The sequence below is a fragment of the Excalfactoria chinensis genome, chromosome 2, assembly GCF_039878825.1.
Source record: "Excalfactoria chinensis isolate bCotChi1 chromosome 2, bCotChi1.hap2, whole genome shotgun sequence".
In the NCBI taxonomy this organism is placed as follows: domain Eukaryota; kingdom Metazoa; phylum Chordata; class Aves; order Galliformes; family Phasianidae; genus Excalfactoria; species Excalfactoria chinensis.
The window spans coordinates 126,804,127-126,820,439 of NC_092826.1; the positions used below are offsets into that span (position 1 = coordinate 126,804,127).

Consider the following 16,313-nt stretch of genomic DNA (forward strand, 5'->3'; position numbering starts at 1 on the left):
CTTGGATAGAAATTGTCCACTTACTGAGAGTCCTTTCTCTCCATTTTCTGGATCATTCCAGGAGTGCTCAATGCCTCTACTTGGAGTGGTATTAATGACACCCATCTCACCTACATTTAGATGTCTGCAGTGTAGGTAATTTTATGTGAGTGAGCTAAGTTCTCATTGTTTTTGGAGGTCTAAATGTTGTGAATGGGAGGCTGGAAACTGCACTGGTCAGAAGGCCAGCTCTCTGCAAAACTCCTCTAATTTTGTGGACTGTATGTCCACAGGCTGTAAAGGACACTTAGACACTCATCTTCCCGATGACTGTACTGTCACAATCTAGAGTGACAATTGGTCAGTGGGCAATTCTTTGTAAAGACTCTTCAATTTATGTGTGCACCATTTAGTGTTTAAATCTGCAGTTGAACCCAACCTCATAGAATCATAGAATGGCTTGGGTTAGAAGGGATCTCAAGGATCATCAAGCTCTAACACCCCTGCTGCAGGCAGTGCCACCATCTTCCACATTTAATACAAGATCAGGCTGCCCAGGGCCCCATGCAACCTGGCTTTGAACACCTCCAGGGACGGGGCATCCACTGCTTCTCTGGGCAGCCTGTTCCAGCACCTCACCATTCTCACAGTAAAGAACTTCCCCCTGATATCCAACCTAAATCTTCCCTCCTTCAACTTAAGACCATTTATTTCCCTTTGCCCTGTTGTTATCTATCCTTTCAAAGAGTTGTCTCCCCTCCTGCTCATAGGCTCCCTTTAGGTACTGGAAGGCTGCAATGAGGTTACCCACAGCCTTCTTTGGGCTGAACAAGCCCATCTCCCTCAGCCTGTCTTTGTAGGGGAGGTGTTCCAACCCTCTGATCATCTTTGTAGCCCTACTATGGGCCCTCTCCAACAGTTCCTCGCCTTTCTTGTATTGGGGCCACATACCTGGACGCAGCACTCCAGATGGGGCCTCATGAGGGCAGAGTAGAGAGGGACAATCACCTCACTGTCCCTGCTGGCCACCCACTTCATGATCCACACTCCTGCCATTACCGTATAATCTGTTTACAGGAAATATTTCTTGTAAAGGAGTTATCTGCAAGTTAGGTTGTCCAGATTATTCAGGTTCATATTAATATTACATTTCCTTCTAGGTGAATCTTTTGTGCTGTAAGGTGCCAAGGAATGCCATTTTGCTTCACACTTTGAACCTTTTTTATGGCTTTTAAGTAAGTTCTTAAGCCATAAGTTCTTTGTACTTGATGTTTCTGTGTGATGACATATCAGCTGCCTTTTCGGGAAGCAGATTAGTTTCATGTAACGTCAGTATCAATTGCAGTCATGAGTAATTTTATGTTTATGACATTATTTTACAGTCAAAAACAGACTTCTAACTTAGGGAAGACTTAGGTTTTCAAAGCAGCAGAGTATGATTTCTGATTGTTTTCTGAATGCAGTAGAGAGAGCTTTTATTCTCAGTCCAGGCTGTGTGACAGCTAGAACCATGCCTGGTCAAGCAAATACCATTCCCTAGACTGGGAGAAAAAATTGCCAGTGAATTTTGGAGGATTCAGAAAGTCGTAGGCCTTTTTATATATACACTAACTACACAGATAAACAGTGCTATAAGCTGAGGTCTGAACCTTCGGAAGATTCAAAGTTAAAAACAACAGCAAAAGTAGAACTTGCCTAATTTCTGTGTCTTTTGCCTGAGACCCCATAGAACAGATCAACTGCTGAGCCACCCATACAAACAGTGAGGCAGTCACGTCTTCACCTGTACTACGTGTCCAGAGGCTGCATGGAGCATTTTCTTGCCCATCCTTTTTTCTGTCCAAAAAGTCTTTATGCTCTGCGGTGGATTTCTGTTCTGTTCTGTGCTGGTTTCCTCTGCCTGTGGCTGTGTACTGGGTTTGGTTGGGATGGAGTTAATTTTTTCCATAGCAGCCTGTAAGGTGCTGTGGTTTAGATTTGTCACCAAAAAGTGGTTGCTGATGTATATCTCTGTTTTAGATCTTGAGCATCAAGACTTTCTGTTTATCATTCTGCTACTTCCATGAATAGTCTGGGGATGAGCATGAAGACAGATGAGCAGGGGTCACATCTGGGATGTGTGACCTGAATTAACACAGGAGATATCCCATAGAATATAACACCATGCTCTGTGATAAAACTACATGGAGTTCTACCAAGATGGCCATTGCTCAGAGTCTCACAGCACATCAGTGTGCACATGAGAGGTGGCTAGTGATTGCCTTTGCTTCACCTGCTTGTTTTTTCCTTTTCCTTCTTTACCTTGACCCATGGACAATTCTTGCTTTTTTTGGATTCTCTTTGATTTCTCTTTGTAAGAGGCTCAAAACATAACCATGTTGCTTTTCAATCCAGTGCAGACACGTCCCACAGGAAAAAAAAGGTGACTCAGAGGCACCATCAGTCATCTTAGTTTGGTGTGTAGAATCAGTAAGGGAATTATATAGTTTTCTAGAACCATGGTATATTGCTATCCACATTTACTAATGTGTTTTTTGTTTGTTTGTTTGTTTGTTTGTTTCGAATTATTCCCAGCACAGCAGAAAATTCCAAATATTGCCAGCACTGCATAAATTCTGTTGGTAGATCCCCAATTACTCTTTGGGAGAAAGCAAAAGCAAATCTATACATTTGGAAGCTGTGTCATTTTTGCACAGGCACATCACATTTTGGCATTGCTTGCTGAAGAGGTCTGTGGATTTATAAGCAAGACAATGGCCAAAAAGAGGGGAAAACTGCTGTTTGATGGGTAGGTCCAGTTGAACATTTTAGTGGTGGACACTTTCCTAACTGTTTGGTTTATAGAATTTAACCCAGAATCCAGAAGCTACAGGTAGGTGGCTATGGCTCCCCAGCGGGCTGAGGAGACAGAACCACAAAAGCCTGAACCATATTTTTCTTTTGTCCTGATGTAAAACTTGATTTCATTAAATATTTACTACCTTCAAGGAGGGAGCTTTGAACTTTAGTCGTGGAGAGGGCTGCTGACTAATCATAATGTAATGACGCATTTACGGTTTTTCTTCTAAAAGGCGTTCACATTTTTGCTACGTTTTAGCATGCATTTGAATAAGAAACCTCCCAGAATGCTATATAAAGGACTTCCAAAGACTCATCCTGTCACTCACCCCTACTGGAATCACATAAGGTAAGAGTTACATATTTCATTGGTAGCTGTCATATTTAATGTTAAAAGGGGAAATCCCTTCTTTTTCTATTAAATGCTATTTAGGTGCTAACTTAAATCCAGTGATTTCACGTATCTTTGTGGTAAGAGTATCTGTGTTGTGCTTTGCCACTTTAGGTTAGCAGTGAATTAAAATATGCAATAGAAATAACATGGAAACCAATACAGCAAAAGTGGAAATGAAAAGCAAATTTAACCACAAATATAATAGTGCTTAAATTGTGAAATGGAAATAAATCAAAGCTGAAACTCAAAATATAAATTAATGAAGAGCTTGACAGGAATAGAAACTAGAATGTGAGGTTAGTGTAGGGGAAAAAATCCTAAGTAATAGATGTGTTTAAGATCATAATTATTTTCAACTGTTTGGAAGGGATCCCCAGTCATAAAAACAGGAGATTAGGAAAGAACCAGAAGTAAACATTTTTTATGGCATTTTATGTTTATTATGACTGTTAAAATAGAATTTAATCCTAGAAAGCTAGATCCTGACTTTCTTGTATATTCTAGTTTGTTCCCTAAGTTTTTATCACACAGTATGAATCTTAAGAGTTGTTTTAATTACCCATTCCAAAGATAGCCTCCTTGAAACCATAGATGTGATCTGTTGGCAGTGAATCAGCTTCATTTCTCCTTCACTGCAGTCAGTATGTCTGAAAGACTCTTTGGGACCTACTCTGCTATGATGCTAAAAGATGATTGCATTTAAAAAATATCCTTTTGACTGTGGATATTCTCAGCTTTGCAGGCTGAAGGAAGCCCAGCAAGGGCTCCAATGCAAGATTCTTTGGACTGAACTCATTTTTGTCTCCCAATTTAAATTCCCAGAATTAAACAAAGAAACTGACCAAAAAGTCCTTGAAATCTATGCTGAAAAATTTCATTGGATACAGTTTTTTTCCTTACCTTTATGTTAGTTGAAAAACGTCGTGGTTTTGTTTTAAATTTCTCCTTATCACAAGCTTTCTCTTTGAATCTGTGGATGGGATGCAAGGCAAGTGACTCCAGGGGCTGTAGTGGTGCTATTTGCAAATTGCTCAGTGTCAGGACTACAGAGATCTCATGGCTTGCTGTTGGTGGCTTTGAGCATAGTCTGTTCTCTTATTGAACCTCTCCAGTAAAAGGCAATTTAGAGAAAAGGTATGCAGCCATGGGATCCGGCAAAGCACTGCCAGGAATAGGATTTTCTTTCCAAGCGCTTTTTCAGAGTGTGGATTGTTCCTTCCCTTACTTGATTGTCTGTTGGCTGTTTAGCTGGTCTGATTTTAACTGGTAACATGCAGAACCTGTTTGGGAGCTGTGCTTTTCGCTGAAGATCAGATGAGGAGGTGATCGATGTATCAGAGGCTAAACAGTGAAAAGAGAGGTCTGTGGGTTAGGGAGTCTGGGGAAATAGTTAGGGACTTTCCTCTAAATGCAGAGAGTGAATGAGAAACACTCCTGAGGTCTGGCCACCATTCTCACTGCAGCCAAAAATAGGGCATTCAAAATAAGCCAACCTTTGAGCAAATATGTGTAGTTATGTGATGATAATCTTTTGAACTAATATTTATCTTACGGTTAATGTAAAGTTGTATGTTGAGCGTTGTTTCTTACTACATTGTGCTGCCCAGGTGACGAAGATGGAGACAGGAGATGAAATTGCTATTGTGGGAATAGCATGCAACTTTCCTGGAGGTAAGTTTTGAGTAAATACAAAGCAGGATTCTGACTGAATATTGAAAAGCACAGTCGCCTGTTAATATTGAGGTGGAGTAAAACATGTTTTCCTTCTTACTTTTGCAGAGTTCATGGCCTTGCTCCTTATAGGATCATGTATCTCCTTACAGCCTCATGTATCTTATATTCTAATATTATATATTATATTAATAATCTCATTATGTTGAAAACGAGTTAGTTTGAATTTGTCCACTGAGAGCAAGAGCTGCAGTATTTGCTGTGGGCAGGGTGCTGAACTACATGTGTGAAACTCTTGCAGACAAAACAAATGTGTCAAGGATGGTTTCATGTTATTGCATGTTTGCTGGCCATATGATCACACACAGGTGTAGTTCTGTGCATCCATATGGATGTTTATATCCTTAGTGTAGACAGGTGGAGAGATTCAGGTAGCTGGTTGGAGGGCTGAGCATGGATGTTCAGCCCTGTGTGAGATTGCTGTCCTTCAGTAATGATTCCTGACATTTGCAGTCTTCGATATTCCACATCAGCTAGAGCTGAGCTGATCAGTACTTGGTCATGCCACAGGTTAGCACCTTTCCAGAGTGAGTGTGGACGAGGACACAATAGTACTGGGGAAAGCTGAAGCTCGGGGAGATGAAATGATGTGTGTTGTAACATTGATGCCATGTCATTTGTCTGTTTGCCGTGTTATTTTTCTTAAACATTCTACAGAGTTTTCAAGGATTTAATTTGGTGGGGTAACTTGCTTAGAAGCACGTAGTGAAAAGATGAGTCATTCCTTTCCGTATTCCTGTCACCTGTGGTCATCTGTTTATCTGTAGCAATTTCTTTTCAGCTACCTAGCTTCATTTGTAGGAGTTGCAGGTAACAGAATGTGTTTTCTTTCTGAATGAGCATGATGCAAAGGAGCACATAACTTAATCCTCTTTGCAATATTTATACAATAGGTGAAGGAATTGACAATTTCTGGAAAGTGCTGGAGGAAGGCAAAAACTGCACAGTAGAAATCCCCCCAGAGAGATTTAATACCAAAGACTGGTATGATCCAGACGGTAACAAGCCAGGAAAAACGTATACAACACGAGCTGCTCTTCTCAATGAGTAAGTGTGTTACTGTGCCACAGATTTTTTCTGCATCTAGTCTGATGCGTCCAGCTTTTCAGAGAGAGCAAGCCACAGGGAGATGTTATATATTGGACATAGAAGTGAGTTTTCTTTCATCTCACACATTGATCTTTTAGTTTTCAAATTGCAGGAATTCCTGTGATGGGACAGTTATGAGCACGTTTCTTTGCATGCCGTGATCTTTGGATCAGCATAATGCAGCTTGTGTATGCATACTTGTCATGCAATGAATGCATGTACATTTTGGGTATATTCACATGCACATACATTATGTACAGAGGTGTGTATTTCAGATCTGAGATGGGCTACAGCCTGCCAAAGGGTTTGTAAATCCCACTTCTGGCCTGTGGAAGAAGGCAGCAGAGTATGGACTCTGATTATGATCTGCCTGATGAGTCTTGCCCAGTTTCAGTTTGAAGGTTGACCAGATCTGCTGGACTTCAGGACCTTATCCTGTGTACATTAATGTTGGTTAACGATCCTTCTGAACAAAGAAGTCATGGAGGTGTGAACTATAGTTTATATCTTTTCACTTGTGCCTTAAAGTTTCAAGTCAAACTATGTTAGAGATACACATTTTTTTCCCTCAATATATATGGACAATTAATCTTACTTAGCCCTGGGAAGAGTACTTACTAGGTATGGATTTGAATGACTTACAAACTTAGTCTCCTACTAGATATTTAATTTTTTGGTTGATTCAAGAGATGACAGAATGACATAGAAATGTGATTTTGGGATAAAAACTAAAATCAGGGCTTAATTATTTATAACTGTGGGCCCATTTTAAAGTTAAGAGATAAACACATATAAAAAAAAAAGTATTTTTCAATTTATTATTAGAGAAGAAGGGGCATCTCCTGGGAGCATCTGAGCTGATCCCATACATATTTAAATTGTACAGTCATTGGTACTTATTGTCTTTAAATTGTTTAGAAGGTAGTACTTAAAACTTGTTGAGTAGGTCAACATTGCTGCAAAGGGAATCTTAATGATGTGGGAAAGGCTGTTGGCACCAGTATCATAATTTACCAGTGTGGGGGAAAAAAACAAACAAGCAACAAAACAACAGCAACAAAAAAAATCACAATGGTCTCCTGTCTCTGAATGTAGAATAGTTGATAAAAATACTTATTTCATGGCAGAAAAAGCACCCTTGGTCTACTCTTTTTTTTAATTTCATAAATGGGAACTGTGTTCTCAGTATCACTTGCCGCTTTGCTTTTAGTGACATTACAAAAAAAAAGCTGGTAATCTAAGTAATGTATATATATTGTATTTTAGATTTAACACATTTGACAATCAGCTGTTTGGAATAAATAGTATGGAAGCCGAAAGCATGGATCCACAACAGAAGTTATTGATAGAATGCACATACAAAGCACTGGAGGATGCAGGAGTCCCTGTAGAAGCCATCAGTGGCACCAAAACGGGTGTTTTTGTTGGTAAGAGGTTTATCAAGGTCCCTTTGGATGGCATCCCTTCCTTCTCCTCTATCAACTGCACTGGTCAGCATGATGTCATCAGAAAACTTCTGAGGGTTTGAATGCAATAATAGGATGATGATAATAGCAGGGTGGCAAAGACTTTGGCTACAGCAAATGAAAATGAGGCCAAATGCAGCAGCCACAGAAACGAAAGAAAAGAGTGTCTTACCTTTGTAAGACCTCAGGTTGGCAGGGACCTCAAGCAAAAGATATGTTCATCTCCACTGTCAACCCTTAAATGAGGTCTGGGAAGGGATGGATCCTGGCTCCACCATTTCCAGTCACTCAGGCACACTGCATGCACCTGAGCTCACCTGGGTTGGCCCTGCCTTCCCACCAGGTGCTCAATCACTGTTTCAGGCCGTGACTTAGCATTTCCACCACAAGGGTATACACTCAATCCTATCATATATGCTATTGATAAAGATGTTAAATAATATCAGTCCCAAGACAAACCTTGGTGGAATACTGCTTGTTTACCACCTCCATCTGGACACAGAGCCATTGACCACAAACCTCAGGCTGCAACTTTCCAAACAATTCCTTATCCACCGAACAGTCCACCCTTCAAATCCGTGTATCCCCAATTTAGAGATAAGGATGCGGTGTTGAGTTCAAGCAAGGTGGAACATTGCTTTTTTTTGCTCAGGGTAATGTGACATGTCTTTGTATTGTTACAGGCCTTATGAATCGAGACTTTGAAATCATAAGAAGCAAATCAGTAAGTGAAATAAATCATTATGCTGGTACAGGATCAGCAATGAGCATAGCTGCTAACAGGGTCTCTTTCACGTTTAACCTGACTGGACCATCGCTGACAGTTGACACTGCTTGTTCATCATTTCTTTTTGCTCTGCATTATGCCTTGCGAGCAATTAAATCAGGTAATCAGAATGAGGAGATGGTAGGCAAAGAAATTAGGATTGATGTAGTACAAAATTGCTGACATATTACTCTTTCATGTTTTCATTCTTCCTGAGATGTGATTAAGACCTTCATGTTCACCAGTAAGTGCCTTAATGGATTCCAGTGCCTCAGAAATATGCACTGTACCTGCAGAAGCAGTAATCCTTTTGCTGCAGGAAATTCAGTTACTTTCTCTATCATATCCTGTTGTAATTTTAGATAACTGTATTGGGTGCTTTTCAACATCCAGTCATGATGTCAGATTCCAATCTTAACAATAAAGATAGCACAGCTAACTTAGAGTATCAGTAAAGTCATTTTGTAATCTAACTTTTTAGTCAACTATGTTATAGTTAATGTGTTTCTTTGGGTGACCTTAAACATCTCAAGTGGAATATGTTTCTATTTTACTCCAGGAGATTGTGAGGCAGCTATTTGCGGTGGTGTGAACATCATAATAGGTCCCAGTACCTTTGTGTCTCTCAGTAAAGCAAAAATGATCTCTCCAGATGGAATGAGTAAACCCTTCTCCAAAAAGGCAGATGGCTATGGAAGGGGAGAGGGCTGCGGTGTTGTTTTCCTCAAGCCACTGAAAAAGGTAAGATTGTTGGGGAAGAAGCCTAAAATAAGCCCGACTTCTTACTTGAATTTTGTATTTCCAGTTCTTATAATTACCATAGCAAAAAACTTCTCTAATTCAAGCTCACTATTAGCATCAAGGAGACATTTATGCACCTCACCTGCACTGGGAAAGATTTTTCTTTTTCTTGCAGGTAGATAAAACATGAGATGCTTAAAGATGATTTTCTCTTTCTGTGGAACAGGCAATGGAAGACCACAGCAAAATCTGGGGTGTTATAAACATCAGTGCAGTCAATCAGAATGGTAGGTCTATAACGCCAATCACAAGGCCATCCCAAATAGAGCAGGAGAATTTACTGCGCAGCATTTATGAAGGTCGTGTAGATCCCTCAGTTGTGCAGTACATTGAAGCACATGGGACAGGAACTGCTGCTGGAGACCCCACGGAAGCTGAAAGCCTTGGTAATGTCATTTGTAAAAACAGACCTTCACAAGTTCCCACTCTGAAAATTGGTTCAGTGAAGGGAAATATTGGCCACACCGAGTCAGCTGCTGGAGCAGCAGGTTTGATCAAAGTGCTTCTGATGATGCATCACGGGAAGATTGTTCCATCTTTGCATTACTCAAAGGAGATGAGCAGCATCGATACAGAGAGGTTAAACCTTGCCATTCCCACTGCGGTCGAGCCCTGGGAAGATTCCAGTGAGTACGGAAGAGTAGCTGGCATCAACTGCTTTGGATTTGGAGGAACCAATGCCCATGTTGTAGTCAGGCAGATTAAGCAGCCAGAGCTTCTTCCTGCCTATAAGAGGCCGCTGGAATTAGTCCTCCTGTCTGCAGCGTCAGCTAAATCCCTTCAGATGGCAATGGCAGACACAGCTGAGCATCTGAGTACAAGAAGCTGCATCAGTCTCCCAAGCCTGGCCTATACATCTGCCTGCAGAAGAAGCCACGTCAACTACAGGTACCGAAAAGCATTTGTGGCAAACTCTCTCCAACACCTGCAGCAAGAAGTTATGTCGGCAGCAAGCACTGACTTTGGCATGACAAAGGTGGAGCCTCAACTGGTGTTTGTGTTCTGTGGCAACGGCGTAACATTGAAGGAGTTCAGTGAGGCACTGCTGAACTCAGAGCCGGTGTTCAGAGACAAGTGTAAGGAAATAGAAGCGCTCTTTCAGAAACACGCTCCCATCAGCCTTCTGCCAGCAAGTGGTCGCAGCTCGAAGGAGTTGCTGAATCCAGAACTCTCCCAGCCCATGCTTTTTGCCCTGCAGGTTGCCTTAGCTTCTCTTCTGAAGTACTGGGGCATTAAGCCGGTTGCTGCAGTTGGCCATTCTGTGGGGGAAGTTGCCGCAGCACATTTTGCTGGGTACCTTTCCCTGGCAGATGCGGTCAAAGTGATTTATCACAGGAGCAGGCTGCAGGCAAAGACTGCCAGGGGCAGAATGCTGGTGGTTGGAAACATCCCCGTTCAAGAGATTGCTGAACATCTGCATTCCTACTTGGGAAGGGTGTGCATTGCAGCTTTCAACAGCCCAGTTTCCTGCACCTTGTCTGGAAATCCAGATGATGTGGACTTGGTCCAGAAAGATTTAGCAGAAGCCTTCAGCCACAGAAACATCTTTCTTCATGTTTTAAATGTCCCAGCTGCCTACCACAGCCCTAGCATGGATGTGATACTTGGGGAGTTGGAGCGGAGCATAGATCCTTTAGAAGAACAGAAGGGTGACTTTGAAGTAATTTCAACACTGACCGGGGCAGCGGCTTCTGCAAATGACTTCACTCGCGGCAAATTCTGGGCCCAGCATACCCGTGAGCCTGTTGCTTTCACTCAAGCCATAGAAGCTGCAGCTAGAGGCAGGGACAATGTAGTGTTTGTTGAAATAAGTCCTCATAGGGCTTTGCAGCGAAATATCAAGGAGACTCTAGGAAAAGTCACTAAGGTGTTCTCTTCTTTGCAGTCTGATGCAGAGTATCAGGTACTCTTCAGCTTGGTAGGAAATCTGTTTGAGCTGGGCTATAATCCCAACTGGCAGCACTTTTATGAGGGATATCAAAGCGTTCCAGTGACCATTCCACGGTATCAATTTGATCGTAAAAGAGCTGTGCCCTCTCTGGATACCCATCAACAAGCAAAGCCAAGTGATGTCAGCTCCAGTCATCCTTTAATTTATGTAATCAACAGTGACAACATGGAGTTTGGCAGCCTGCTCTCCCAGGAAACCACATCGTATTTATATGAGCACAAGAACAATGGTGTGGCTTTAGTTCCTGGTGCTTTTTATGTGGAGCTTGCTCTGGCCTGCGTGATGAACAGCTCAGGACCTAAAATGCCTCTGAGTGCTTGCCAGTTGAGCATCAGTTTTTCAGCACCGTGTGTTCTCACACAGAGTTCACAAGTCTTGAATGTCAAGCTGAGTCCACAAAAAGCAGTGACGACCTTTGAGATACTCTCTTCCTCCAACGCAGTTTATGCTTCAGGCCAAGTGAGAAAGGTGCCTGAGGCTGATGTGGAAGAAAGCACCATCTCCTTTCAAGAGGTCTATCACAGATGCACATCAGTGATTAGCACAGAGGAGGTCTACGAAGCACTGTCTCAGGTTGGCTTTCAGTATGGCTCCATATTCAGGCAACTCAGGGATGTGCATTATTGCCAGGAACTAAAGGAGGCTATAACAAGCATCAAGGTGAACAAGGAGACCCTCGGGGAGATGTACAGCTACTGTATCCATCCAGTGCTGCTGGACTGTTTCATGCAGATGACTGCTGTCATGATCTCGAGCACGCAGCAGTCCAGAGCAGGCTTTCCTTCAGGGATAGGTAGCCTGGTGGTGCTGCGACCTCTGGAGGAAGAAATGATGATATATATGAGAACAAGCAAATCCATTGGGAACTGCTTTGAGGTCTGTGGATGCTTCATGGACAAACATGGGTCTGTTTTGGCTGAACTCAAGCGTGTTGCAATCACTTTCATGACGCCAGCATCTTCCAGAGACAACGAGTTCATGTTTGAAAACAAGTGGTCAGAAATCTCTCCATCAAAGACGACCGGCCATTTAGGAGCAGTGCCTAGAGTCTTGGTGTTTGCTGACAAGTTTGGGATAGCTGAGCAGCTCAGAAAATACTTGCATCCTGATTCCAGATATGTTATGTATGAAGACTGGGAATCCCTCTTGGATGACCACGCAGGGAATAAGATGAAAGCAGAGGTTGAGGATTATGATGAAGTTCTCTTCCTGTGGGGAATTCAGAGGGTGAATGAAGAGTTCCCAAGTAAAGTGGTAGACCAGCTCTCAAAGTGTTGTGAAGCCTATCGCCAAGTTATCGTGGCGTTAAGAGAGAAAAGGTCTCACTGTTCAATCCGATTGATCTGCTACAGAACTACAGAAAGAAATGTAGACCACGTTAACTGTGGGTTTGTATTGCATGGCATGACCAGAACTTGTGTTGTTGAAGTTCCAGAAATCACTTTTCAGATAATCGACCTCAGCTCTTCCAGCTCCCTGGACATCTCAGCATTATCAGATGTCCTTGTCAAATACAGTGGTAAGGATTATCCAGAAATCTACATCAGCCAAGGAAGAATTTATGCATCGGAAATCAAACGCACTCCTTTTGTAGATGCAGATTACAGCCAGCATGTCAGGTCTGTCCAGAATTCCGAAGCATTCACTTTGTACACTGCTGACCCATACTCAGCAAAAGACTTGTCTGCTGAACTATCCACCAGCACGGCTACTCGGCTGGAAAATCAAAGTGTTGAAATTCAAGTGGATAAGATATGTATCCACTCTGAAGATTATTTTCCCATTAGCGTCTCTAGTCGTAACTTTGGTAATACGCTCTACTGGAATTCCCAAGCTGCAGACAAACACAGGCTTTTAGCTCTTGATTTCAGTGGCACAGTCACAGCAATAGGCACGGCTGTGAAGAAAATAAAAGTGGGTGATCACGTGGTTTCATGTTATCCGGCTGCTGCGTCCTCCAGAATTCAGGTCCCAGGAGCAGTTTGTTTAAACGTAAAGAAATTTCCATGCTTTCAAACCGTCCCTTGTGTGTCCTACTTCATCGTTGCGTGGGAGATCTTAAATCAGAGGCTACCCAAAGGGAAATATGGCAGAACTTTGGGTATTATTTCTACAGAACCATCATCGGTTTTATGCCGTGTTCTTTCTGTGGCAGCAGAAGAGGTGGGCTGGAAAACAGTACTTGCAAGGCCCACTTCTAATATGTTGCAGCACATAAAGGCATGCAATGCCCTTGTTGTTCTTCCTCCAGCAGGCAGACTGTCTCAGGAGGATTTGGCCCAAATGTACTGTCTGAAAGATGTGGTGATAGTATGTGGCCATCAACAATCGGAATGTATTCAGAACGTCAGTGGGCTCGATCATGAAAATATCAGCTTTCATATTGTCATTCTTAGCAGTGTCTTCCAGAAGGCATCTCTAAAGGAACTCCAAAAGGCTGTGCAAGTGTGGATCAGTTCTTTAGATATGAAACGGTTTAGATATCTGCCAGGCTCCGTCTTTCAGCAATCTGAGAACTTTGAAAGGCTGCAGTCTGTGATGTGCTCCTTTACCTGCAAATCTGTTCCACTTGTTGTACTGAGAAAGCAGAAGGACATCTCCGTTGTTTCAGATATCCCGTTGTATGAATCTGAGAAGAAGATATTTAAGCAGAATGCTGTTTACGTAGTAGCAGGGGGGCTCACTGGCCTTGGCTTTGAAACTGTGAAATTCATAGCAGCAAATGGAGGAGGGTGTATTGCAATTCTCTCCAGGAAAATTCCAAGCAAGGAGAAACAAGATGAGATGAGGGATCTGCAGATGAAGTATGAAGGCAGCAAAATAGTGTCTGTGCAGTGTGACATTACTTTGACCAGTGATGTGGAGGAATCTTTCCAGATCATCGTAAAATTATTTCAAGGTTGTCCAATCAAAGGCATCTTTCAAAGTGCTGTTGCTTTACACGATGGTCGCCTTGAAGTTCTGAAGTTTGCTGACTTTCAGAAAGTGCTGAGCCCCAAAGTGGCTGGGACTCTAAATCTTCATTGGGCTACAAGAGGCGAACAGCTTGACTACTTTGTGTGCTACTCCTCTGTAACTTCCTTTCTAGGAAACTCCACGCAGGCAAACTACGCAGCTGCAAACTCCTTCTTGGATGTCTTCTGCCTCTACAGGAGGAACTGTGGTCTTTCGGGCCAATCCATTAACTGGGGTGCTTTGAACCTTGGCATATTGCTCAATCAAACCCAGATTCAGAACATTCTGGGATCCAAGGGCATAGATATTCTGGAAGTGCATGAGATTCATGAGTACCTCAAGAAGAGCTTACTTTCAAATAACCCTCAGCAAGCTGTTGTCAAGTTAAATTTTAAAACTTTATTTAATCATGTTTTTTCCCGAATTATTTCGCTTAAAAGTCGTTTTAGATCACTCATGTCAGAAGAATTTGGAGGTAAGCTTGAAACCTCTGAGAAATCTCAAGTCCAGGGTACTGCTTCAGTCAAGTCTGAAGACTATATTACCTCACTGATGGCTGACCTCACTGGACTAAACCCAGATGAACTGACGATGAATACACCACTATCATCATTGGGCATAGACTCTATGTTAGCTATGACAATTCAGAATCGCATCTTCCAAGACAGAAAGGTGGACGTACCTCTTCTGAAACTACTCGATCCTCATACCACTCTGTCGAGTTTAGTAGTAGTTTTAGGAGAAACAACCAATGCAGATGGAACTGTAGAGAAAGAAATGTCTGCAGTTGCAAGTGGAGAACATGAGATCCATCTGTAGAAATCCTTTCTTTCATTAATTGTGTAAAGATGAGTGGGCACTTTGCAGGATCTCAGAGTATGTCATGACAAAGGCAAGTTAGAACATGTACATAATGATGAATGTAATCTTCTGTGTTGCCCTAGAAAAAACTCACACCAGTTTCTCCTGGCATTGCACTAACTTTGTTTCTTTGGGTTCTCATTACGTTATACAATTACAATATACATTATACTTCTCATTTTATCTTCATTTTCAGTATTTTGAACTGTAACTAGGTAGTCTATATGAATTTTCCTTGATGAGTTTGCATGTTAAAGTCACATTATGTATTTTTTAGCAGTAGAAAAGTGCTGATTGATGTGGTGAGTGCCCTATTTGAAATGGTGATTGTCTATGTAAAGGAACACTGCATTATCCCAGTTGTTTGTCATTATTACTTTTTTAGTGTACAGTAATTTTGTGATTCTTATTGAAGGTCTATAAATTGGACATCTTTTGAATGACTTCTAGATGTGTATTTAAGAGGTTTCTGTTTCAACAATTTAAAATTTGTATTTTGTTTATACAAAAATGTTAAAAATGGTCAGTGAAACAGCTGTATTTGTTAGTCTTCTTTTATGTAAGAGTATATAAATGAAAATAGTAATATTTTACATGCAAAAGCAAAAGTGTATTTCTGTGCTGTTTTAACTTTTATCCTTCCGTTGTAACTCTAACTTTAAATGTTTGTACTAATAACAGCTGCCCTTTCTTTACTCCTAAGAGAAAATACTGACTTTCCCCCCTGTGCACTGGAGGAATCTTGGTCAAGAACTGATTAAAATTAGGACAATGTCCTTATATTGTTTCTCCATTTTATATCCAGTTACAAATCCCCCTCAGATTTCTCTTGCAGCTCTGGGCGCATCTGGACCTACCCTAATACAGGGATGGCACTACACCTGGCTGAGAAGGGAATCCACCTCTGTAATAGTGGAACTAATGCATGGCTTTCTTGCACGCTAACAAGCATGAATGTCACTTACAGTCGTGTGTCAAGCAGGCAGCACACTAGGTCAGGGGTACATTAGATGTCCTGAAAGCTGCAAGCAGCTGGGAGGGAAGGAAAAGTTATCCAGAAGCAACAGGATGGCCTGGGAGAGACACAGAAACAGCCTACAGTGCTCTATGAGCAGTGACAGTCCTACATGCTTTCCTGTACGACTAAATGTCATCACTGGAGCATGCAAACAGGCCCATGCAGATCTTCCTCAGACCCCTGAATTAATTTCAGTATTCTTTTTCTTCGTCAAATGCTGTCTAACATGAGCTAACAGAAAGCTGCAGCTACCCTTTCTGCCTGGAAAACAGTGCTCCGTTCATAATCGGGACAGTAATTAGATAAATCACTTGTTAAAGAAGTCAGTATCTACGTTTCACAGAGAGCTTTTAGTGACAGTGTTGTTTGGTCATTGCAATTAACCTCAGGTAGCGTTAACCACCTGGGGTGTATTTTTAAAGCTTTTGTGCTCTCAGTCTGCAAACTCTCAATCCCATTATCAG

At 41.8% G+C, this 16,313-nt stretch overlaps 1 protein-coding gene across 1 annotated transcript; it reads left to right on the plus strand.

The window, feature by feature from the left end:
- The first annotated feature begins 4,803 nt into the window (after nucleotides 1-4,803).
- Nucleotides 4,804-14,789, plus strand: LOC140249084 (uncharacterized). Its single transcript, XM_072330354.1, has 6 exons — nucleotides 4,804-4,882; nucleotides 5,836-5,989; nucleotides 7,298-7,458; nucleotides 8,181-8,384; nucleotides 8,823-9,004; nucleotides 9,231-14,789. The coding sequence occupies exons 1-6, from the start codon at nucleotides 4,828-4,830 to the stop codon at nucleotides 14,787-14,789; spliced, it is 6,315 nt and encodes a 2,104-aa protein (XP_072186455.1). The 5' UTR covers nucleotides 4,804-4,827.
- Nucleotides 14,790-16,313: the final 1,524 nt, after the last annotated feature.